The 27,120-nt window shown below is 40.0% G+C and overlaps 2 protein-coding genes across 2 annotated transcripts; both read left to right on the top strand.

Moving 5' to 3' along the window:
• Positions 1–3,026: 3,026 nt before the first annotated feature.
• aipl1 (aryl hydrocarbon receptor interacting protein-like 1) lies at positions 3,027–7,631 on the top strand (the record flags this gene model as incomplete). The annotated part of the gene is made up of 6 exons (XM_079225439.1): positions 3,027–3,131; positions 4,249–4,428; positions 5,671–5,859; positions 6,037–6,213; positions 6,301–6,442; positions 7,432–7,631. The coding sequence occupies 6 exons, from the start codon at positions 3,027–3,029 to the stop codon at positions 7,629–7,631; spliced, it is 993 nt and encodes a 330-aa protein (XP_079081565.1).
• A 3,603-nt stretch (positions 7,632–11,234) lies between these two features.
• Positions 11,235–26,203, top strand: trarg1a (trafficking regulator of GLUT4 (SLC2A4) 1a; the record flags this gene model as incomplete). Its single annotated transcript, XM_079224786.1, has 3 exons — positions 11,235–11,642; positions 23,285–23,411; positions 23,977–26,203. 3 exons carry the CDS (start codon positions 11,235–11,237, stop codon positions 23,985–23,987), a joined length of 546 nt encoding a protein of 181 aa, XP_079080912.1. The 3' UTR covers positions 23,988–26,203.
• Positions 26,204–27,120: the final 917 nt, after the last annotated feature.

Below are 27,120 nucleotides of genomic sequence, written 5' to 3'. Positions count from 1 at the left end.
ATGTGAGGAATTCTGTTCTGTGCATAACTGATGTGCGAGGCTATGAGTGTTTGTGTGTGTGATGCATATTTCCAGCTGAGGGTACAGCCGCAAGACAGCACAGTGTGCACATGCCTGTGCTTCTAGGAGGCGACAACAAGGCGTGACTGAGAGTGTGGTAAAGTATTTGTGCATTTGTCTGTAGCCCAGAATGTAGGTGTGAATAGAGGATTAACCATACCAGTTGTGCGTGTGTGTGTGTGTGTGTGTGTGTGTGCGTGTGTGTGTGTGTGCGTGTGAGAGTGAGAGCGTGAGAGCCAGGGAAGCTGTGATTCACTGTGCAACGACACACATACAAACAAACACAGAGGAGATGGTGCCTTGATGTGTGTGTCAGTGCAGCGGTGTTGAAGTATTTACATCCTTTACATTAAATACAACTATTATTAGTATAAGTCTTGCTCTCAAAATGTTTCTTACAGCTGCAGTTCTTTTGGTTTTACGGCCCACAACTTCACTGTTTTGGGTCACTCTCAGAGCTCTCATCAACCCGTTTCCAGTCAAAAGTAAAAGCACTCATTAGGCAACAGAAGACCTCCGTCACTGCTAGCTGGATTATATTTATTGACAATCTAAAATGTATGCAGCATTTTCATGTTGGAGCAGGTCTAGGTGGTGCTAGTCATTTTATCATTGTAGGTTTTACAAATTCAATCAGCAGAATACATAGTGACTACATCTGCCAAATAAATGTCGCAGAGTTGACTCCCAACCTTGCACAGTGACCCCCACACTGCTCTCATTGCAGGTTCCTCTTCCTTTTAGATCTGCTCGGTCTGCTCCACATGTCAGTCTGACAGGGAGAGAAAGATGGATTCTCTCTGCTTCATCCACACAGCAGAGCCACAAAAGGTTTACACATTCATAAACATTATGCTATGTGCGTATATGTTGTGCGTCATGGAAGGAGCCCTCCCTTGCGGGTTATGTATATGAATGAATGGCTTCTACACAGGGAATGGCTCCTCCCCAGGAAATCCACCACTATACTCTCCAGAAATAGACTATGACTTGCTTAAAGTGGAACTAATGCATCAGAGACTGGTTTCCAGCAGGGCTGAATGTGATGAAGGCCGGGGTGTACCTCCTGCTGGAAGGACTGCTTGTCGCCGTACCTGCTCTCAAAGACGTGTTTGTATGCGGCTCAGCAAACTGGCACATTCGATTCCCTCCGCCACAATGTGCATGCAGCAAATCCACAAGCACGTATACACACAGGCAAACAAAGCTAGACACGCATAGCCAGAGCAGTAGATAGAGATGTAGGCGGTGTGACGCCAGCACTGTGAGTCACTCTGACACAAAGCCTGAGTTAGAACTCACATCATTGTCATGGTATTACATGTCACGCAGGCTGAAGTTATTGCTGCTCTTCCTCCGCTCACTGCTATGATATCTGACGAGAAGTGAAGACACAGACTACTTTAAATCACCAAACCAAAACCTTATTCAGTACAAACCTTTCATGACATTTTCTTTCAAGTTTATATTTCAGGGGTCCAACAACTATTATTGCATTATTTCAGTCTTTTTCTTTTAAACTCACAGGTATGATAATTATGTAAAAGGGTGTAATTATAGCAACACAAACCTGCCATCCAATCACCTCCCCATATGCCCAGTGTCTCCACAGTGAAGGAGAAACCATTTGGGCTGTTTTGTATGTTATTTATATAGGATCAAATATTATAATGATGTTGCTTGTGAAGCTACCACCTCTGAGGAGCCACAATTTGTTGCGACTATTCTAGATGAATTATTAGGTTGTATGAAGTATAATTGTGTCTCACAGTAGTCCACATAAATGTCTCAAAGGGGCTTCGTCCACATTGGTAGCTCCTCCAAATCAGGCCCCAGATGTGCAAGAAGAGGACCAGCTCCTGCTGCACTACCGACTTCTTCCACAAGAGAGCGCAAATTCTCCTCATGGCCTGTGCTTGGAGAGCTACCAAATACATACCGAACTGTTGCCCAATCCTGTTTGTCACATCAGTAGAAAAAAAGACAAACCTGATTGTATTTTTCAGCACTTTCCAAGGATAACAAGGTCTTATTTGAATATGGATAAAACTGCAACCGTGCCTGGTAAAACATGATGAAATACATATTCCTCCATGTTGCGCCACAGAGGAAACAAAACGCTGTTAAGTTATACAACTGTGAGCGCTGCCATGTTGCAGTTATGGGGTTTTCTATTTGAGCAATTAGTACGGAATAAGGTATTAACACTGGGTAATGTTTTAGAATAATTGCCCCTCTAACTGCTTGCAGACTTTGTTAGCAAACACAACAGGAGTCTATACACACACACACACACACACACACACACACACACACACACACACACACACACACACACACACACACACACACACACACACACACACACACACACGCCAGATGGGAGACAGATGTTTAACAGACAGGGTCAAGGAGTCCATGCAGTAATTGTCTGCTCCACTATTTCTCAGCAATGTTCAGATCACCACATCCACATAAATCCAGGAAATTTCCTCTGGAATGGAAACCATGTCCTACTCTCACAGACCTATGTGTGTTTCTTTTCTTTCTCTCAAACACTTTTATTCGGGTCCTGTGGTACATTCAACAGGTTTGGGAGTCATCACGCACACACACATTGACTTGTACACCAACGAAAAATCAACAACTTGTTTAATCTCTCCAAAAACTTGATCCACTTCTGACTCTCTGTTTCTTGTCCTTCCAAGATGTTTCGGGGGTCCGACAGTATTCAGAGAAAGTTCTGATGATGACCAATAACCAAACCAGCAGAGAGATTATGAAACACAAGGGGAGGAGAAATCTCCAATCTCATTATCCCTACCTAAACTAATCCACCAGGAACAACACCTCCAAGTAATCCATACCCATGTACATGTTTTACCTCACACATCATTTGACACACAAACACACACACACACACAAATTTATCTGGTGATCAATATTAATAAACAAAACAAAAAAAGATGTCGGATATGCAGGACACAATGTTGATGGGCTTAGAGGGAATCAAAAAAACCATCCTGCATGGTGGCACCGGAGACATTCCAAGATTCATCACTGGGGCGAAGGTATTTATTTACATTTTCTAATTAATCAATGACTTCATGTTCTCCTTTTGGACTGCTAACCAATTTAGCACTCATCAGTTATGGACTAAGTGGTGCGATTACGCAGTAGACAGTCCATTGACTGTGCTGTTAACTAATCTAACTGAACCACATTTCAGAATATGCATGGCTTCGTTACTTGAAATTTATGGATTTCATTTTCCTGATTTGGGCCCATTTTAAGCTATTGCAACTGTAATGAAGTGAGTGGGGGGAGGCACTTTCACGTAGTTGCAATTTCCTCTGGCGGCAACAACCCTTTAATAAGAACATTTTCGAAACCTAATCAATACACTTCGAACCATCTGCATCAGGTTTTTGACAAAATTAGTCTATAACGTAAATAACCCTTTTATATATGTGTGCAATTATTTCTCAAGAGGGAAAGTCTCCACTTCTTTGAGATGAGGACCTTCTAATATATGAAACCATGCTTGAATTGCTTTATACTGCTTGGGTGTTATCGTGTGTTACCTTCCTCATAACAAACTGTATGTGGTGAATTGGTGTTATAGTTTCCTTCTTTGCTTTCTGACAGTTTGATGACTGATGAGTTACCTCAGGTATTTTACCTCATCCTAGCTTCAAAAAGTAATTCTCAAATAGTACTGGTTCTGTATACGAAGGCACCATTATTATGAAATATGGGAGAAGCTCATAAAAGAGCATTTTTTTATGGTTTCACTTTCCTTTATGCAACTATGAAACCCTGGTATGTCTGTCCTTCTTCCTATCCGGCTGTCCTTTAGGAAAACTGTAAAAACTGTCGTGTGAAGCTTGTGACAGAAGACTTTTGTTGAGACTCAGTTGTGTTTAGTCCCCTATTTCAACACATGCTATATGTAAGGTATTTGTGACCACCTGCATTTCAGGCACTGGTTGTCATTTCTGATAATCACTTTAGCTTCCTTGTGTTACCTGTAAGAGTCTTAATCCATTTTAAAGCTGACATAAGTCTTTGCAATTCATTCATTTGTTATTTTCCCCACTTTCCATCCACACTGTATAGTTTTAACAAGCAATCTTTGTGTAGCTCTTCTCTCTATTTGGTTCTCTTTCTGATTCATTTTTACTCCAGGTGTCGTTCCACTTCCGCACCCAGTTGTGTGACGATGAACGCACAGTGATAGATGACAGCAAGGTGGTGGGGACGCCCATGGAGATAGTGATCGGCAACATGTTTAAACTGGACATCTGGGAGACCCTGTTGTCTTCCATGAGGATTGGTGAGGTGGCTGAATTCTGGTGTGACACCATTGTGAGTGCTAGAAGACATTAAATGCTGTTTCCTGTTTTAATCTGTTTCAGTGTTGCCTTGTTTTCCTTCTTGCTTATTATTAAGAACAATACATCATTGTCTGTTAGAACAAAACCCTTCTGGAGTGAGACTGTTCACTTCACACAGAATGATGTCACACTGCAGATGTGGAAGTTACAGACCCTGCTTTGAATAACAGGTGCTGTAAGTGCCATTTGTACATGTAAAACCGAAACATAAAGCACAAATAGGGTAGAATAGGTAGAGTATATTGCAACCCCCGTGGTTACTGTCCTGCCTGTGAAATAGAAAATGAACACAGATGCATCAAGACAATACATGTAAATGTCAAGAACAGAGTGGGGTGCTCTTTTTTAAAACTGGATCAACAGGCTACCTGAAACAGAAACACTTACATAAAAATTACATAGAAGAAGAAGAAGAATAAATGTGGTTTGCATTCATGTATTAAGAAAACTGCCTCAGAAACATTTTATTGACTTTCAATTTAGTTTCTCTAAACTATAATGAATGTGGTTTCTGTGTCACCTCTCCCTGTTATGAAATGTTGTCCCATAGACTATACAGATATTTCATATACAAACATATACGCCCCCATAACAGAGACATACTTCCTCTGAATGTGTCTCATAAGGTGTATCTTATTCACTCTATCATTTGTTCTTTCTGGTGTGTGAGTGCTTGTGTGTCAGAGACAGATGGGTTAAGGCATTCTGTCATTAATCTGCAGCAGCCTCACTTTTCCCTAATCGGCTCGGATTCCAGCTGAATCAGCACTAGTGACTCGCCTGCACTGATTAGATTTGATGGGGCTTAGAGCATGTATTCACTCCTCTCTGAACAACATGGCTGCATCACACACACACACACACACACACACACACACACACACACACACACACACACACACACACACACACACACACACACACACACTCTCTCTCTACTAGTGGATATGTTGTGCAATGTCACTCCCATCCAGTGGAGGGCAAAGTTGCCCCGTTTGACTGAGGAGATGGGTTGGAGATGATGTGAAACAAGTCATTATTAATATTAATTACATTGCAATCAATCTTTAATCGGTTTGATGCAAGATCATAATCCCTGTTTAGGGTAGCTGCAGTGGGAGAAGTATCATTCCAGTGCATAAAGCAGCTCAAAGTCACCTTTAGTCTAATTCCATTTCATATTTTGACTGTTGCGATCCTCTCTCCTCTCCAGCACACTGGCATCTATCCACTTGTGGCCAAGAGTATGAGGCGCATTGCAGAGGGCAAAGACCCAGTGGACTGGCACATTCATACATGTGGTATGGCCAACATGTTCGCCTACCACAGCCTTGGCTATAACGACCTGGATGAGCTGATGAAGGAACCAAAACCTCTTTACTTTGTCCTGGAGCTGATCAGGGTGAGAAAGAACACGGCTGTGGATCTGTGTCAAAAGGAAGCTTCACAAGAGAGGATGTTTAAACAGGGTGTGTGTGTGGGTGTGGGTGTGTGTGTGTGTGTGTGTGTGTGTGTGTGTGTGTGTGTGTGTGTGTGTGTGTGTGTGTGTGTGTGTGTGTGTGTGTGTGTGTGTGTGTAGGTGCAGCAGCCTAGTGAGTACAACAGGGAGACGTGGGCTATGAGCGATAAGGAGAGGCTGAAGGTGGTCCCTGTGCTGCACGGCCAGGGGAACAAGCTCTACAAACAAGGACAATACCAGGATGCCACAGAAAAGTACAAGGAGGCCATCATCTGCATCAAGAATGTTCAGGCGAAGGTACATCAAATTATTCGCCCAAAATCTTATTTGCTCCTATAAAACAGTGTATGTATAGACATGGATCTGAACTACTTTCCTCTTCAGGAAAAGGCATGGGAGGTCCCGTGGCTGAAGCTGGAGAAGATGGGCAACACCTTAACACTCAACTACTGCCAGTGTCTACTGCGCATGGAGGAATACTACGAGGCCATCGAGCACACCAGCGACATCATCAACCAGCACCCAGGTTTGGCACCGACAGAGACTGGTGTGCTGTGTGTGACTCAGGCCTTCAATTCTGAAAAGTTAAGCTAATAGCCAGCAGGGGGCGACTCCTCTGGCGCCAAAAATAAGTTTGATTATAGAAAAGGCTATGAAAGAATGACCCTACTTATCACTTGATTTATTGCCAGAGTAAACATTGTAAACAATTTGTTTCAATTACTAGTTTCAAGTCTTGATGGTTAATTTAGTAAATTATGGTCATTTAGAGTAAAAAAAAACATAAAGCAGGGTATGATTTTGACTAGTACGCGGCTACCGTGTGATTGACAGGTCGCTACCACTGCGTTTTCCAGCATGGAAGTTGTCGATGTTTTTATCTTCAAATGTTAGCCCTTTCACATTGCGTTTTCAGCTACTGGAAGTTCATTGTAAAATCTTGGTGACTGAGAATGTGAGAAGGGTCCAGTTATACTGCCTGTGGCACCTAACATAGCTGACCCTATTCTGTCACCCTAAAACAAGGGGTGAGTGACATCATGGTGACTACTTCCACTTACTTTGTACAGATAGTGTGCTTCTAACATGGTGGCATGTTTTTACCAAGTACAATATCCCATTCCAGCCGGTTGATATATTGTGAAAGTGAAGGACTGCCATACCATGTCCGCATTACAGCCTCACAGTTTATTCAGCCTTGATCAAGCCGACAATGTTTTCGCTCTGCAGTTGTTTACGGTAGCTGTCAATGTATGTTTCATGTTTCTACAAAAGTTTAAGCCAATAAAAAAGATCTGGTTCCCTTAAAGGTGTTTTCTCAAAGTCAAGGGAAGATCCTTGACTTTGAGAAATACCATATGTGTATGTGTTCATAGATGCAAACGTAAGTCAAACCAAGTTGTAAAAGACTTATGTATTTTTTGCAAATACTTCATATCAGTTATGAACATCCAGCATACACTCTTGCCTCGTTGACCAGAGCTGCTGTCAAAGATGCTTTTATTTGGCCTCCAGGTGATTATAAGGCCTTCTACCTGCGAGGGAAAGCCCACGCGGAAGTGTGGAACGAGGCGGAGGCTCGGCAGGACTTCAGCCGGGTGCTAGACCTGGACCCCGGCATGAAGAAGGCCGTCAAGAGGGAGCTGGCTGTGCTGAACATGCGCATAGAGGAGAAGAACCAGGAGGACAGGAACAAGTACAAAGGCATGTTTTGAGAAGAGACCGAAGTGGAGGTTTGAGAACCAGAGAAGCAATGAGCTAAAGAAGAGTAACGTCGGTAAAGCACAAATCTCCACACCTAATTTTGCCTTTAACCCCATTGACTTTCAGACAGTGTCCAATAAAATGATCCAGGTGTATTGAATCAGGAAGTTATAAGTCCCTCCCTTTCTACTTGTCTTTCTATTTCTTCCGAACAATGGCTGAGACAACCTATTAAATTCAGGACTGTTCACTCTTATAATAAAGGTACATCAAGTTTGCAAGGTATTTGTTTTGGTGCATCAGCAAAAACTTTTTTGAAATACAATCGAGTGGATGTGTAAAGATTCACAGTATTGAGAATGAAAAGAATACGCAATGTACTTCTCAAAAATATTGAACTATTCATTTGCTATTGTTCTGATTTGTAATATTGTTTTGTAATATTTCTTTATCATGTCTCGAAAAAAAATCCATTTGTCCGTGATTGATTGACACTAGTTAACTGTCAAAGCGCCTTTGTTGGATTTCTGTCAAAAAATGTCCCCACGCCAGATGTTATGAGAGTCAACAGCAACACCATTATTGTAGTTTTTTCAAGCTAAGTGTCCCACTATGCCACCATCTTCCCAAACACAATATTGAAGTGTTTTGGTGGCTATGTTATCTATAGCGGAGTCGTATAAAATATAATTAAAGCCAATTTACTTCTCTGAGTCTTGTAAGCATAGTGTCCTTCCACAAGGTGGAGCTCTGACTACATTATTCCTCTGATTCAACCTAAACCCTGTTGGAGAAATTATCCTGAGCCCAGCATTCTCATTTTTGTGAGTCTAGGGGCTCATAAAAATAAATGATCTGGCTTAAATCTACTGCTTGTCTCCTCCCCATCTTTTCCTTTGTACATCTTAAAGAGAGAAAGAGAGCCGAGGGAAACCGAGGGGTTTATCATGCAAAAGGGAGAGTTACTCATACATCTGGGAAACACACTAAAAAACACAGTTGAATGCACTTGTGTTTGTGAATTAAGATTAAATTAGATCAATAGTATGACACCACTCTGAGAGCTCAGTTTCATTCAGGGAATCCCCACTCATCACTATGTGCACTGTCACCCCCCCCCCCCCCCCCCCCCCCCCCCCCCCCCCGTCCCCCATTCATCACAGCCACAGGTCACGTTGCAGTGTAGCAGTCACTCAGACAAATGAGGCTGACGCTAATGCACCAGTTTAAGGAAGAGGAAAATCAATAAGAGCAGATCAAAGAAGAACGGATTAAACATTCAGGCTAAAGCATCCAGCCCTTTAAAATCACCATTACTAATGCAGTTCCTGCTGAGTCTAAACAAGGAGACTAAAACTGCAGTTGGATACAGCACTCATTAGAGACCATATGCAATGTATCTCTTCTCAGATACAGTATTACATTGTCTTAATCTTCACACTTGAATACCATCAGTGCTAATTATAAAATGGATTTACAATAATAGATTTATGATGCAGGGCTGTGTCATTGGAAACCCTGCTCTGGACTAAAACACGAAGCAACTGTAAATTCTGCATAGCAGCACAATCCACCGCTGGCTTTCCTCCATAAACCACTGGTGCTGATGTTGAGAAGAGGGGAAGAAAGGGAGGAGGAGGAGGAGGAGGATGAGGAGGAGGAGGAGGAGAAGAGGAGGAGGAAGAGGGGGAGGCTGCTCCCCAACAGACTGCCCTGCTCCAACAAAATATGCGTCAAGGCAGCAGGAAAAGGACCATTTCAAACTGGAAGTACGGTGATTGTATAATCAAAATAAAATGTTTTTTTTTCAAAGGAAGGTAATAAAGAAAAGTTATGTATTTGTGTTTCTTGTTTTGGTTTTCACACTTTGCTCATTACTTTTGTTTTAATGTATGTAGCAATACAATTAATGTATGTACTGCATATGGTTTCTCTTATTCTTGCATTCATTTGTTTGAAAATCTTTTTTTCTGCATTCTGCCAAATAACATTGGTAGGCAGATGGAGCTGGATTTTTAACCTGCACCCCTTTTGAGCAGACACCACACAGGCTATGAAGGCTACAGTTATAGTATATATAGTTAACAATACTTTTTAACATTGAATATTTTGTCAATGTATGATACGTTTTTTTTCTTTAAAAAACTGTGGAATGCTATATTATTATATAAAAGACACATTCTTGTTGTAGAGCTGGGAGGGTAAAGAAAAACATGGATATGACGATGAAGTTGTATGATAGCCTAATTAAATGAGTCAACAACTTATTTGGGCTCAAAGATAAAGTGCATGAACATCAACGTTACACCACGTACATTTCACATCACAGAGCCCCAAACCAACAATATAACAGCTAGTCTTTCTCTAAAGACTACACACCACTGGAAATGAGGACACAAATTAAGAGAATCAAACAGTACAGAAGTGGGGAAAGGCAGATGCACAGTTTTTAGTGTAGAGCACACACAAACATGTTTCTCATTAAACTCTCCTGTCTAAACCTCGTGCGACGCAGAGTAGCCTCCTGTGCTCCTCAATCGGCTCCAGGTTCAATTCCTTTCCTCGTTCTTTCTCCAAGCACCACATGAGCAGTCCAATCGGACTCCATGTCCCATGTGAGCCCTCACATTGTAAAACACGTTAAGCTGAATGTGAACTGCACAAAGGCCTAAAAGAAACCTCAGTGTATTTGACGATACAGTGCTAGAGGATATTCATTTAGCATGTTAGTCAGAACTCGCATACACCTGTGTGCGCATGTTAGTTTGGTGGTGCATCAATTATGACAAATTAAGACAAAGTATACATTGTTGGAGTGTTCACAAGCTGTATAATATACATAAGTTATTCTGTGGATGCATTACGTTCACCATATTCAAAGAGGCAAGGGCTTTTATTTTGTATTTCGTCACCGGAAGTGCTGCGTATTAAAACGGGCGATTTGACACTGGTCCCAAGTTGAGGAGAGTCGCTGCTGCTGCGTCGTGGAGACAGTGGAGGAGAGAAGGAGAAAGTGGCTGATTTGAGGTAGACGTGCTCAGAGAGAGACGCTTCACCTCCATCCTTCTGTGTAAAGAAACAGGAAAGAGAAGAGCTCAGCTACTTTTCAATGAACAGACAGACTTAAAGGAAAGTGGTGCAACTGGATCAAGGCGACAGGAGCTCCTCTTACTGAATTCTTCCGCCTTGGATGTATCAGTGGGGAGGGGAGGTTTTCTGAGCTGAGCCCCTCTGGAAATGAGCCACACGTTGGGTGTAAAGGAAGCTGACGGAAAGTGATCCAAGAGGAAGATGATATCTGCAGGAATCACGCTGCTTTCCTCTTCTCTCTGAATTCATCCTTTTTCTTTTAGGGGGCCTGCTGTGTTTCATCCGAGCTTTTTAAAGCACCTTTCAAACTTTCACATTTGGATCCAACCCACCACACCTTGGCTGGTTCATCACCTTAGTCAATCAAAATTGAAATATAATTTGTAAACGCTTACATTTTAGCTGTGTTATGGGATGTCGGTGCCTCCCGGCTTTTAATTAATTAAAAACATTGTTTGGGGGATTTATTTGTATTTTTTGTATACTTCTCTTTTCATCTAATTTGATAAAAGTGAGACCTGGACATGGCCATCAACACGGACACCGACTTCCTGAAGTCCAACTTAAGTGAGGGTGGAGGAGGCGCTCAGCCTGCGGACCCCCACGAGACGGAAAAACTCCTGGCGCTGACCACCGAGCCGGGAGGAAACGGGATGAAGATGTCCACCTCCTTCACGGTCAACATGGACAGCGACAAGGGCCAGGAGGCCGACCTGAACGGCCACAGCGTCGCCATGAGGTCGGGCTCCGCCGGGCAACTGGGCGCCGCCGCCCCTCTCTCCCCGTCCAAGGCCAGTCTGAGCCGCTCCTCCACCGGGAACGCCACCGTGCAGGAAACCCCGAAGCCCAAGGATTACCTCATCCTGGTCATCATGTCCTGCTTCTGCCCCGTCTGGCCCGTCAGCATTGTCGCACTGGTGTACTCCATCATGGTGAGCATCCTTCTTACTCAACCTGTTTCTGTAGATCTCCCAAAACAAGAAAAGCTGCAATAAGGATCAAACAAACAAAAAGTGGATCGGCAGAATGATAAATAAATAAAGTTGTGTCGTTATGATGGAGAGATCACATGCTGATAAACTGTGAACAGCATCAAAGTTGAACTTACATCTACATATTGTTTGTATTTTGTTTAGGCTAATTTCAAACTTCATAAACTCATCTCTATTCTTGAAATGAGTTTCATATCAAAATAATCTAGTTCATAAATGTCAAGTTTGTATAATGGACAAATGAGTAAGGTGCCTACAACATCTGTTATGGTTATTGCTTTTTACAGTTAGCATATACATAATTTTGATTATTAGAATATTCATCCTAATAGATTAATAGATCAGATTATTAAGAAATATATGCATGTCCTGAATGGGATTGATCAATATTGTTTTTATCAAAAACATATGTTTTTAGATAAATAAAAAAATACAAAGGTGACCCAGGAAGACATCTTAAAATGACTTAATTTGTTTGGACAACAGTCACAACTTCAATCAATACAATATAAAACTGAAAGAAGCAGCAAAACTACACATTTAGGAAGCCAGAATAAATAAATGGTGTTGACAAATCACAACCAATCATTAATTAATTGTCAAAGATAGTCAATGTTATATTTTCTTTCTTCAACCCAATGGTTGGACTTTGTATTGTCTAGTATCTAAACATTTGGGGAAAAAGATTATGGAATATGTTTCTAAGCTGTTCCACCAAAACCCCTCAGATCTGCAGTGTAGGCAGTTATTTTGTTTTCAATTTATCTGAATATCTTAAATTTCTTCATATTGCATTGAGTGTAAATGGTTGTGTTCAAGTGCAGGTGGCTCTGCGGTCCCTGATAAACTCTGAATATTCCCTGGAATACACACACACACACACACACACACACACACACACACACACACACACACACACCTGCATGTAGAGCTCAATACATCCTCATCTTTCAGTGCTAAGGCTTCAGCTGGTTGTTCTGGTTTAGAGGCGCTGACGCTCGATTAATCGTCTCACTGAAAGTTTCAGGATGCAGGAAATGCTGATACAAGATGCAGTCACGACACTGAAGCCTCGCTGGGCAGCCACAGATGCTTGATATGCTGCTACTGTTTAGTGCTCTCCAATCAATATATTCTGGGGACACAATCCTCAGTTGGTCATGAATATACTATTTTCCAACCCAACTATGGACTATGTGGCCTCTTTGCATTCACCCCACAGCACATCTAACGCAGTCTACAAGATCAATATTGAGGGTGCTCCACGATAAAACTGAAAGCTGACACTTTTCTTGTTGTCACCCTCTGCAGTGGCGAGAGGTCTGCAGTAAAAAATGGTGGACTTGTTATTTAGGGCTGTGAGAGCTTGTGGCTCGTTTCAACCGGCCAGAGTGACATTAAGAGAATGGCGTAGATATCGAAGTGAGATACTTGCTGAGCTTGTGCTGGATTTTTAGGTGTAAAAATGTCAAACATGATGTGAAGGTCAAATGGAATCGGACAAGCAGAGATTTCTGTCAGTTTTGTGTTGTAATTTAGAAAAACTACAGATACGGTGCAGCGTTGATGAAGTAGGCTGTACCTCGTTGATAGTGACCCTCGTTTCACTTTGGCACACATACACGATTAAGAAAAACTCATCACTTATGCGGTGATATTGCAGTAAAGCTAAAAACTCATTAATAAAAAGTGGCATATCAGCCCGTACACCATGAATCCAAATTAGTTGTGCAAAATTATACAATTAAACATCCTGCCAGAGGAAGCTCCTGTGGAAGCTGTAGAATGCCTGTGATAACCGGCATGATTAAACAATTAGAAGTGTACTTTTATTTGTTATGTCAGTATGTCCCTCCTTCCACCCGTCTGATCTTGACACTCCTCCATCACAGTAGACTCAGGTGCTAAAAGTTGACCTTATAAATTCACAAAGTCAATATATGAAATAACAAATTGTCAAAGTTTGTTGGGGTAAGAACTGCAAATGGCCCAATATTTATTTGAATTAAGTAATTACAAACAACACGTCTTTTGTTGTTATGCACTACATCATACTTTATTGCTGCGTACACAGTTCACAATCTGAAAAAAAATCTGGGCTCGTTACACATTCACATACTGTGACACAGCAGGAATTTCTCCAAGACCGGCAGGTCAGTAATCCTGCACCTTTCAATGTGTAATTGCCTTAATCTTCAGTAAAACAAGGTCTTAAGTTGACTGACACTGCTGGAACAAAAGTGTCAGTCACCTGCATGCTAATCTACAGAGGTATTGAAACTGTACATCAGGCTCAAATCCCCTGCTGAATCACCCAAACCCCTTTGTCTTTTGTTACTGGTGAGACAATGTGTGTGTATCACTACAGACTCCTTCAATGGGAATTTGTTTGGCTCAGTTTATTGTAAAATATGTGAACTTTAGCACTTAGTATTATATCCCTTTAAATATAGGAATTACTGGTAAGCTATTAGAATAAACTTTCCTTTTTATTCAAGACATGAAATGAGTATTGCTCATTTTTGCTTTTTCTTTTTAGAACAAATGTTTCAAAGTGGATCATCAAGATCCCTAACAACCAAAACAAATGTAGGCAGCCTTGTTAAGCGCAACATCGGCTTGTGCCTTGAAATGTAACATGAGAACTTCTGCAGTTTTGGAAAGTAACTAAGTACACTTCCTCATTGAGTACACATTTGCGGTCATCGTGCTTTAGTTGAGTATTTGAATCCCATGCAACTGTCTGCTTCTACTCCATTACATGTCAAAGGGAACTAGCCTACAGTAGTTTTGACCTCATAACCACCATTTCACGGCATTCGTTATTTTGGATTCTGGGTAATTGTTTAGTCATTTGTAGCTTCTTCTTTTTTTAACCAATAAAACAATTTTATAATAAAGAATATAATCAGCAGATTAATAATTAGTTGCAATTATATTAAATAATTAAGAATGCGCTCCACCTAAACCACAGTAGAATCCTGTTTTAACATTAATGTCTGAGTAACTAATTATATCATGTATATATGTATATGTGTATATATATATATATATATATATATATATATATATATATATATATATATATATATATATATACACATATACATATATATGTATATATATATATATATATATATATGTATATGTATATACATATACATATATATATATATATATATATATATATATATATATATATATATATATATATATATATATATATAGTAGTAACTTTGAATATGTCTTCCTGATTATCCTGGCATACCTTTATTTTTTAGTAGGCCTAAGTAACAATTTTCAATGGCAGACTTGTAACCGAGTATTTTTACAGCTTGGTATTAGTTGTACTTCAGTAAAGGATCTGATTCCTCCACCACTGAATCTCTGTGCGTTTGAGCCATGAAACAACAGCAGAGATGGCAGTCGACTGTAACTGCGCAGTGTAGATAAATAAGGCTGTTGACACACTTTTGCATTAAGTATCTGCCGTTTTTTTTACCAAGAATCTTTTAGTGGCATCAGTAGAAACTCTGTTGTGTCAGGTTTTTAACTCCTGTTGGCGGAAGGCAGCTCAGTTGGTATTGGCACAGACATTTGGGTTTTTCAGCGCACTTTACTTCTGACACTGTACAACAGCCAGCACTCAGATCCACAGAGAAACAAGGCAAAGGCAATGCAGTAAACCCATTACTTCTGTAATATCACTCTTGTGGGCACTACACACCAAAGGGAATATCAGGCAGTATCCACGAGACGCCCTGTACTTCCCCGAGCCATCATCATGAACCCACTGACATTCACAAGTCAGCCGCCCGCTAATGGCACGGAGAGTGTGTTTGAGGGAGAGGCATTGACAGAGGGCAAAAGAAAGAAAAGTGAAGGAGGGAGAAACTGGAGCTGGCCTCTAATTCAATAGGAGGCGAGAGAAGTCTATTTAGTTTCTCTGCAGAGGGCAGATTGCAGCAGTTAGTCAAGCTCTGTGGCAGCCATCAACATGCTCTCTCTTTCCTGAGGGTATGGAAAGGGGATACGGGCCTCTCAAAAAAGATCAAAACATTATTCGCTACAAAGGCAGATGGTTGGGAGAGAGACAGAAAATGGCTATGAAGTAGTTCCTATCACTGGATTAGAAAGGAATTGAATCAGATACCACAGGGATGTTGGATAAGTGCAAGTGAGTCAGAGCAGGAAAGCCGATGGATTGCTGATCATTATCCCCGCCCATGTGAAATGGATACCTCTGGAAAATTTAAAAGGAAAAAAAGAAACCGCTCAAAATGTAGACTGTTAAAAACAATCACTATTGCGGCGAGGTCAGAAGAAATACCCCAGACTGCAGGAAACTGTAAAAGGAAATAGCAAAATGATTATTTAACCAATATGAGCTCTGAAAAACACAGTGTGCCTGACAGCTCAACAGCAGGCAAAGTTAGCAACTGGCTGCTGAACACAGTGGAACGTTAAGCTGCTAAAGACCCAAATGCTTTCATCAGGAGCTGGTAAAAAGCCAAACAGAACTAAAAGGAGCGGGAATATTGGATTTAAATTCATCAAGTGGAGACAAGCAGGTTTAATGTGAATCCTTGTGTGCAGGAATGTAGAAACATGTTCGCCATAGCAACTTTATACAGTGATAATGTGTCAGCGTTGTGCTTCAGCCTGTCTGCTGTCCTTAAGTGGCCAAAAATACCATTTGACCCTTTTATGATGGTATGATACAATCTTTTAACAATTAAAATATTTCCACATTACAAAGACTTCCTTTCAGACCTTCACTACCTGTTTTAACTGACCTCTCTGAGACTTCACTGCAAAGGCACAGCAAGCGAACAATGACATTTTAACAGTGATAACCGATGTACAGACACAAAACATTTTTTGACGGTGTCCGTCTTTGCATCCTGTAACTGAACACAATGAACCATAATTATAATACAATCTGCCTCACTTTGCCTTGTAAAAGGAGTCAGCATCTTTTTGCACTGGCAGATGGTGCATTACTAACAACAGGACTGCCCAAGGTTCCATCCATCATCATCCACCACCACTTCCAGCAGCAGGATAACCTGAAAGCCAACTTACAGCTGGCTGCCGCCACAGATCTCTGACAGATGCTCTGGTGGAGAAGGCTTGTGGCTGGCAAACACGGAAGATGTGCAGTCAATTATGGGGATTGGAGAGGCAGGGGTAATAGGTTTTTACTGCTTAGACGGGCCTATCCCAGTAATGGGAAGGCCCAAACTGCAGGAGCGTTATTGCACGCTCTGCAGATTTGCCAGTGAAATATGGACTCGCAATGCTGCACTGGATGGATGACTGTGAATGTGAGTGTGGTGTGTGTATGTGCATATGCGTATAGGTAAATTACTTCTTATTAGCAATCTAATACTGCAGATATAGCGGGAGGAAACTTTGCACTGTTGTTGCTAATTATGTGACGCCTATCAGAGTCCTGCAGAGAGAAAACCAGACACCGCTCTTATTATAATAGAACATATATTTCTTATTTGCAATGTTAAATCTGTGCAGATAATTATATCATCATTCCACAGTAGATGAAATAGGATATAATGTAGGGCTGTCACAATATCCTGATCAGTCCTAATAATATTATCGCAATATCTTTAGACAAATTTAAGTTTTGACCTCCCTGCACTCAAAATATGAGTGCAAGGAGGTGGAAAGAGAGTCCGTTACCATAACTGTACAAAATCGTGGTTTAAGAAGCGCTGGATTATGGACAAGAAATCATCAAATGTGCTCTCTGTTGTTGTTGTTGTTTTTTACCCAAAATTGATCGCAGCCTCAAAAAGTCAGATAGTGCTTACCAGAACAACTTTTGTTTATGATTAAATAACTGCAAAACTAATGACATTCCCTTGGGATTCAGCTGTACTGTTTGTGTAGTTCTAACAAATGTTAAAATGCTAAACTAAATTACTAATTTACGCCTGCTTTTCATCACATTGAAGTAGTGAGGAACTATACATGCATTTAACGTTGTACCTGGACTATTGTTGTCTGGTAATCATTTTAAAACCTTTGATGGATCGGGACAAACCATTACCTGATTGGTGACGAGTGTTTCCTTTGCCTGTGTCAATCTGATAGCTATTTAGTTACAGATGTGTTGGCACCTTTATGGACCGATGTACTGAATAATGATAATCTCATTTTCTTTTGACAAACAAATCAATATGGCAGCATGCTCTTTTAATCTTGATGCCCAATTATGAACTTAATTGGGCATCTTGTCCCAGGATTATCTAAATAAACGACGGTTCTCTTATAACTGATGTGCTAAATGGAATAAGGCATACACCATTATAGCCTTGTGTTTTTATAATGCTAACACAGCATAGTTGGCTTTTTTAAACTGTGTTTCCAGTTCACAAACTAACCACCGTATAAAAACTATAAAAATATATGAGCTGCAGCAGAATGCATTTTACAGCGGAGCCATCATGGGTCTGGGAGACTTGATCATCTAACCGCATTGAGTGGTTTGCAATTTTAATGGAGATTTGAGTGTAACAAGACAGAGTCTAAAAGCCCTGCTTAGCGGCCCCTAGAGGCCGCGATACTCCTTACACCCACCAGACCAAAGTGGTTTAAACCAACAGCCTTCTCGTCTTAAAAATGACTACAATTACTAAATTATAAATTACCCTCAACCACGACTTTTGACAAACTTTTTCCTATTAAAGTTCCAAAGTTAAGATGGGTGAAGACATTTTAATATGAGCCACATAAAAGGAAAGTATAAAGAAAAATGAACAAAAAATCAAAGTGATGATTTGGAGTAAGGAGAATAAATGCAAATAAACCATATTAATTTGTTCATAATTAACCGTCTAACAGACACATCAGCTACTGGTTGTACATTATTCCTCTCTACCAGGCTGATGCTGGCTCTCCATTATTAATGACACCATGAAGGGAAGAAGCACTTACTGACTTACTAGCCTCCACCAGAGAGGTGTGTGTGTGTGTGTGTGTGTGTGTGTGTGTGTGTGTGTGTGTGTGTGTGTGTGTGTGTGTGTGTGTGTGTGTGTGTGTGTGTTTTAGCGGTAGCACAATAAACACTGGACAAGACACTTTGAGGGTAGAATTTCCCATTCAGAAAACAAAGATGACCAAGCTTACTACTGTGAATCAATATAGACGTACATCAGTTGAGTGAAGGATACCTCCCACTAACCCCCTCCTCCCACCCCCACCCCCACACACACACACACACACACACACACACACACACACACACACACACACACACACACACAGTGAAATCTCTTGCAGCCCCCATAGCTAATATCAAACAATATAGGGTGCATTAAACAAGGATGCTGACATAGAAGCCCTTCCTTATTTATTTCCTTTTCATGATGGGTGGAAAATAATATCATCATTTTGAACATACGTTCATTAATGCTTTCTCTCTAGGCAGGCGATATACACAGTGTTTTCTGAAAGGGGCTTCCATTGATTTAAGGTGCTGATGGTGCTTTTCTCTATGATGTGAATCCAGATCAATAAAGGCTCTACTGGGACTGTGTTTGCCCCAAAGCTTCACATTGCAGTCCTCGAAGTGAGAAGTTGAAGTGCGTCCATGTGTGTGAGAGAAAATAAATATCTTATTTTATTGTGCGGGCCCCAGATTGACAGAAGCATTTATTGAGCTTTTGTGGCTTAAGTCACGTTGAAAATGTACCAAAGCTAATTTGAAAGTTTTGAAATGTAATCAGATTTTTTTATCTTCGAATTAGACCTCAAATTTAAAATAATTGTCAATTCTATGTAAAAAATTAAGTTACTTTAATTGAATTAACTGAAAAACAAACCCTCTTACATCTCAAATGAGCAGTTAAGATCATATTTTAGATATGCTTCTTGAACAAATATACCAAGTATTAATGTCAGAAAGTAATAATAAAAACCTGGCTACATTCTGTGTGTTTTATAATCTGTAAAAACCCAGTAGAAAACAGGCAGTTTACACATTATTTTAAACTATATATACTGTTTTCACAAACATAAAAAAAAGATTGCAATATCAGTGTATTTTAAAAGTAGTTTCCAGCAGAAGTGGAATGCCCCAGTGTCTGACAACACCCGAGACAGCCTGGAGACAGAGAGGCTCATGGGAGTGAGGGGATGAAGTAACTAGGAGGAGATTCAGTGAGGGTGGAGGAAGGATTCTCTCTCTCTCGCTCTCTGCAGTGTAATCCTATCGTGTACTGTAAACACACAATGTATTGTCATTAATTTCACTACACTTGGCAATGGCACTCATTAGGTAAAGTTATTATAATGATGAACTAATACATCCCCCCACCCTTCCTTCCCTCCATGTAAGAGATAAATCATTAGAGAACAATACCGTTATAACACAGAACTGGCTTTAGTAGGTAATATGTTGTCTTTAAAATGGATAGGCGTTATATTTATTCCATTTACCACATTATCTTCATGGAGAAAAGCATCCTACAGAAATATAGTGATGCAATGTAATATAGATGAGAGGAGTGAGATGTCCATGTCCTGCTGTACTCTGCACTGGTTCTGGTTTAAAAAGACACATTCAGCACCACGGATAGCTCCTACAGTTTCCATAAGGCTTTAAAACGTAAAAGGTGGGGTTCAATTTAAAACACAAGCTTTGGTACATGTGATCTCTTCCCCTTCTACCTTTGCTGTTGCTTTAACAGCGCGTATGAGTGACACTTTTCTAATACTGTTGTCTGACCTTTCATACAATCTCAGCATGGATCCAAAAAGTAGTTAAAATCACCCCACAGGGATGCTGATGGAGGCGGACTCACACAAGCTGTGATGATGGACATTGCCCAAATAGCTCTGGGTTGAAATCTAGTGAATGGACAGGCCACTACATAACTTGATTTCTGAGTTTTTAATGAAAGCATTCCTGGACAGTTTTCACCTCCTTGCATGATGCGATATCTTATTGAAAGATTGTTGACAGATGCCGGCTCAGCTGGCGTAACGGGATGGCCAGTTGTCCTGTAGCATTTAAATGTTCATCATAAAGGTGCTCAGTGAGTGCCATGCAAACGTAATCAACACCATCACACTGCCACAATGCTGCGGTGTTTTCACTCTGCATGATGGATGCATTTAGTCACACAACCAGAAGGAGACAGCAGGACGTGGAATTCATCAGACCAGGCAATGTTTGTCCAACACGCCAGTGTCCAATGTTGTTGTTCATTTCCCTCAGTACAACCTGTAATTCCTTTTCAATGTTGATAGAAACACTACGCTGTTCGGCCATTAGCTGTCATACCACCTTGTGTTCAGGTGGGACAGGGTATATGTTCTTATTCTCTTATTCTTACACTAATGGGGTTTTCAGCACCAGTAATGCACTGATGATGCTCTGCTGACATGTATGATTATATTTAAATACTGTTATATCACATATCATTTTCAGTTGACTACAATTCAAACAGGTCTCTTGACCTGATTCACCCAGTCAGTCTATCTATATGTTTCTATATGTCAACAAATTACATGAAATGACAAAACCAACTAAATTCTAGCTTGTGATTCATACTTTCAGACTTCCCTGCCCTTTCTGTAGCACTGATTTAAAAAAAAATGGGTCACTAATTACTATATATTTGACTATATACTATATATTTTAGAAAGGCTCAGTACTTCCTAAAGCAGCTGGAAACTGTAGTTTCTAACATAAACAGGAGTAAATGGTTGGGGACTATTTTCAGCCACAAATTAATACACATTGGGTAAGCTAGTATTTATGGAGGGGCCTGAAAATAACTACAGCGCCTGTGTTCATCATTTTATAATGGACAACCGGAATTATCTATGTCCAGCTTGGGCTAAACAGCTGATACCTAGTAGCTAGTGGGAACAAATCATGGGATTTGTTGACAATTTTGTGTTAAAGTACACTCTTTTAAATACTACTCATGTAGTAGTGATAGAAATACCTTCAGTAACATAAAGAGTAAAAACTGTTTTTAAAATAGTAAAACAAATTGTTTGGAGAAAAAAACTTGAACCTTTTGTTTTAGGGCAAAGTCAATGCAAGATGTAAATAATTGTTGTACACTTGTGTATGTGGCATTTACAATAATATGTGTTTAACGGTATCATAAATTACAGAAATAAAAGCAGCTCAAATCAAACCAATTTTGATAAGAAGATGGTGACATCAACCGTGTGAGATTTGTTGTTTTGGGGCTCTCACACATGAAAGGTTGAGGATTCCCATCAATCATGCCTCTCTCTCTCACTCACTCACTCACTCACTCACTCACTCACTCTCTCTCTCTCCCTCACTCACACGCACACACACACACACACACACACATATATATATATATATATATATATATATATATATATATATATATATATATATATATATATATATATATATATATATATATATATATATATATAAATCATCCTGTCTTCATAGCTGCAGCATACATAATACGCAATATACATACAACATCAAGTTGATCTACAACCCCTCCACACCCCTGCACTCCCTCCCCCCTTCCAATTGGCTCTGCAAAACAAATACTTCCCTCAATCCCAATCCGACATCTGAAAAAGACTAATTCACCGTCAATTATTGTTGCCATTTTACTTTGTGGGACTCTACAGCACCTAGTAGACAAGTCAACATTTCTGTAATTTGTTAGTGTGTGTCATTTCCCCTTTAAAATAACTCGCCATCAATTAATGTGTATCAGGGACGTTGCAACTTAAAAAAAATGTTTTTTACATTATAGGTAGTCCATTTTTTCCAACACTACAGTTATTGATCACATTTACCTCCAGATTTATGGTGGAGGTCACTATCGACATACAGTTTACTCCTCGATATTCAACAGCAACCAACTACCCATAAGTAGCATATAACAATGACACCTTTCTCTGCTCATTCCAGGATCTGAAAAGCTGTTCCTCCCAGGCACTGATTACTTCTTTTATTTAGAGTTTGGGTTAGAATTTTGGACTTAACTTTGAATCTGCTTTCTTCTAGGCTAATATTCTACTGCGACTCATAATCCTAATCATCAACAAAATCCACTTGAACCATGCTCATAGAATAGACCTTTCAATTATACTATATATGTATATATATATATATACATAAAAGGTAAATTGCTGTTTAGTGGGGTCCTTCATACTCCTATCATGCTAGTGGAATATATACATTAAATAAAGTAACTTTGTGAGCGATCACCTTCCTTATCTTAAATTTGTGCATTTAGTTGAAAATGCTTCACAGCAGCCCACTCCTTAGAATGGGTTAAATACAGAGACCATATTTCATGTATGTAAAATATGTAATATGAAGAACGTATATAAATAAAAAAATTCAAATGTGCATTGTGAGGGAGTAATATGACCATTCCTCTCTTATGCCAATTTATGAGAGGAATACAATGTATTCATAAACCCCTTTTTTATGTGGCGTTGTTTACAATTATTATGTAACATCTTATCTGTCTATGCCTTGCTTCACATTATCATCCAAGCCTTCTTCTTGGTATTACCATGTGCTTTTGTGTCTCCAGTCCAGAAACAGTCTCCAGGTGGGGGATATTGACGGGGCAAAGCGGCTGGGTCGACTGGCTCGTCTGCTCAGTATCGTCTCCATCGTGCTGGGCGTCGTCATCATCGTCGTCTATGTCTCAGTTTCAGGTGCGAGGACAAATTTCCAATTACAATGATGGCTCATTTTAGCGTTTGTGATAGTGACTCATATTTATAACGAGTATTTGGTGAGGCTTCAGTGATGCAGTGTATAGTGCCTAACCTTAACTGTATGATTATAGTATATCTTATGAATATGCAAAGTACATCACTTGAAAATCATGCATGGTATGTGTGCACATGTCCGCTCAGAGACAAGCATAGGGCTTTAAAAGTGTTCAACAACAAAGAATACCTACTGCATTACAATTACAGGATGATATATGACACTACCACGCTGGCACGAGATGTGTGTTTTTCTACGTCTCAACTCAGCACATTTCCAAGCCTTGTGTGTGAGTGTGAGAATGTGTGTGTGCAGATTGATTTAGCACTGCAGTGGCCGTAGCGGGCTGACTGCGCAGCGAGGAGCGACTAACCGACCGCTCAAAGCCTTCGACACTTGAGTTACACTAGTCAGAGTAATTCATGTGATGGTGGCTTCAAGCTGACTTTGTGTCTGACCCCACTTTCTCTTGACGATGTCACGCTTCTCCTCTTCTTTCTTTTGCAGTAAGCCACTGACACAGAGGACCTGAGGGGGGAAAACGAACCGTGGAAGCCAAACCACGGATGCAACAAAGAGGGAAAAAGCCCAATAAAAAAAAAACAAGAAACAAAAATCCCAACTTTATGCCATATTGTAATTACATCATGACTGACCTCAGAAGGCAAAACATAGGCAACTCATGAGAGTAGGTACTTCAGCAAGTAAACAAATAAAAAAAACATTCAGAGAAAAAATCAGAGATGCATGCATTAGAATCCAGTAACATTTGCTTGATAAAAATAATGAAAACCTGATGTAAAATTGTTCGGGTTAAAACAGAGGAAAAAGAAAATGCAGATCTGTATGTGGCCAGGAGGACTCATGAGTGTTTATTTTTGGAATAATGGACTTCTTAAATGAAGAGGATGATCGACGTCTGAGAGAATGAACGATAGACATTTCTATGTCTCGGCTCCTTCGAAAAACAGATTCTGAGTTTGGGCTTCAAACTTCGGACAGCTACTTATAATCCTCATATATTCCTTACTGAACCTCTTGCATTCAAAGCATATACCGCTACAAATATATTTGAAATATTGATATATGAATACATATATATAAATGTACATTTTATAAAAATGTTTGTATGCCAAGTGGTGCTGGGTTTGTTAAAACTGTCACGATGGCTGCTTTGTCAGCACTTAGATTATCAGGAGAAATTCAAGGATTTGTGAAAAGGGGCAGGGAACACATTTTAAATTTGTGTTATTTATTATAATTTTTAGAACTAAAAACAAAGTGAGACCAACTGCATGCCTGAATGTAGATAACCAACATTCTGCCTTCGTTTTGACTGTTATTAGTTGTCTCTTGTCTTGTGAAGGAGTCAGAGCGCTAACAGGTTTGCACATGGAAGAGTGATTATTAGTGTACTTTGTTGTGTACATTATGAGAGTCCAGCCACTGTAGAATGTGAGACAGCTGGAAACTAACCCTCTTTATATCTCCAAAATCTCTTGAACCTTGCCTTGCTCTTGCAGAGTAAACCGCATGCCAAAACGCCCTCCTACTTTTCATTTCACAGTCTTCCGTTCTTTACCACAAAACGTGATTTAGTCACTGCTATCCTTCATCTTGTTCCCTTAAACTCCATTTTACAAATTACCTTGTACTACCTTTCTACACCATTGCTCCCCATTTTCCATTATCATTCATACATTGTTATATACATTGACTGTTATATGCCATTGTTTCCCTTCTGCTTCTTGTATTGGTATGAAATGTATTTATATGGGAAAATATATATGCAATATATACGCATGCTATGGGCCAAACCGGCTTACAGACATTTATTTTTTGTAAATGAACAGGCCTGAGTTTGACTGAATAACAACAAATAGCATTTAAAGAACATTTCTCTGAAACCCAAGCACGACAGATTGTCTATATTCATCATCACTTTATCAAAGATAAGTCACTGCATAAAGACCCCTGTGGTGACATAAGACTGTTGTATTGACACAATACAGTTTATGCTACAAGCACAGGTAACATCACCATGTAGCAATATATAAATCGGCTTCTTTTTTTTTCTTTCGGCATTAATACTTTTTCTTGTGCTATTTTAATCAGGAATCATTTGGACCTAATTTTAAAGTGATAAAACATGTGATTGTTTAAGGGTTCATGCAAGTGAAACTAGAGGAACACCAGCTAATTATTACTGATGAGGGATGAAATGTATCTGGCTGATGATATTCTAAGTCCTAAACTGAACATCATCAATGTAAGGCTGAACAACTGCAATATTTATGTTAACACTATAATGCACAATGTTTTGTGTGAAATGGGCTTTTTCCAATTCCATTCAAATTCCCAATTGTACATACAAATCATATTCTTTTTCCAAACATCTGAACGCAGCAAAATCCAAAGATTTCCCCTGTTTACAACCAATCTAAAAACAATGTAAACATTACATTGCATTACAATGTGTGTAATTTCTATAATCACATTGAGTGTAGTTTACCGCTCTTGTTACTATCCAACATACAAATGTCCCATCGATGAAAGTGATTAGTAGCCAACTGTCGAACTGTTTAGCCTCTAAACTCTGCTCCGACTGTAAAACAGTTCGCACCTTCATTTCTTTCCGATATATTACGGTTTCTTTTCCAATATACTGTATGTGCCAGTTTTCATCTCTGTGGTGTACATTGTGCATGTCCGGAATAAATGTTACCATGCATGGTCCAAGTTTCTTGCCTTTTGATCATACGGTTTATACAAAGACATGCGATGACCGCCAAAAGTGAGTTCAGAAGACGTTAGCGCCGTGCAGCTGCTTTGTTAAGCTGTATTTAGGTGAAAGTGGTGCTTTGAAATGAATGCCAACGTCAGCATGCTAACGCAGTCACAGTGACCATGCCAACATGTTGACGTTGAGCAGGTACAATGTTTACCATGTTCCCCATCTTACTTTAGCTAAACAGCATGCTATCATTGACTACTTACAAAGTGCAGCTGAGGCCAACAGGGAGTGTATTCACTCATAAACTAAAGTAGTCTTTTGAAAAGACAAAAAAACGTGAACACCATGGAGACGCTAGAGGTAATGCCGAGGAATCAAAGTCAGTGGGGTTCATCCTCTGTGGAAAATTAATGCGTATACAAACCGTCATGACGTCATCTATTCAATGTGGGCCGAGACATTTCAGTTAAGGAGCAGTGATAGTGGCCGTACATTGTGAACAGTTGTTTAAAAAAACACTGATGAATGTTATCTATCGCACAAAATGATAACGGTCGAGAAAAGAGGTATAAACATCAAAATCATAGGAAGCAAAAGGTCTTTGATTTACTTCACATTAAGGAAGGGTGGACACAATTCAATTTGACTGAGATGTAATCAGAGAGATTGATTCCACTCCGTAGTCTGCAAAGCTGTTGCATTGGAGTGCCCTGGGCCTGTATTACACAGCTGTTGCATTCAATATATCTAAACGCTGTATATAGCACGTCCTGGTGCACAATTGTGCCTCAGTGCACACAAACACCATTCATCATGGCTGCCACAACTGTGGGTTGTGAATGGCTCTAGAATACTGAGGAACCCACAGTTCTGAAACACACGCCTTCTACTATTGACGGTAGAGGCCTTTTCTGGGG

This window comes from Taurulus bubalis (genome assembly GCF_910589615.1).
Source record: "Taurulus bubalis genome assembly, chromosome: 10".
Classification (NCBI taxonomy): domain Eukaryota; kingdom Metazoa; phylum Chordata; class Actinopteri; order Perciformes; family Cottidae; genus Taurulus; species Taurulus bubalis.
This window is presented reverse-complemented; position numbering and strand designations above follow the sequence as displayed.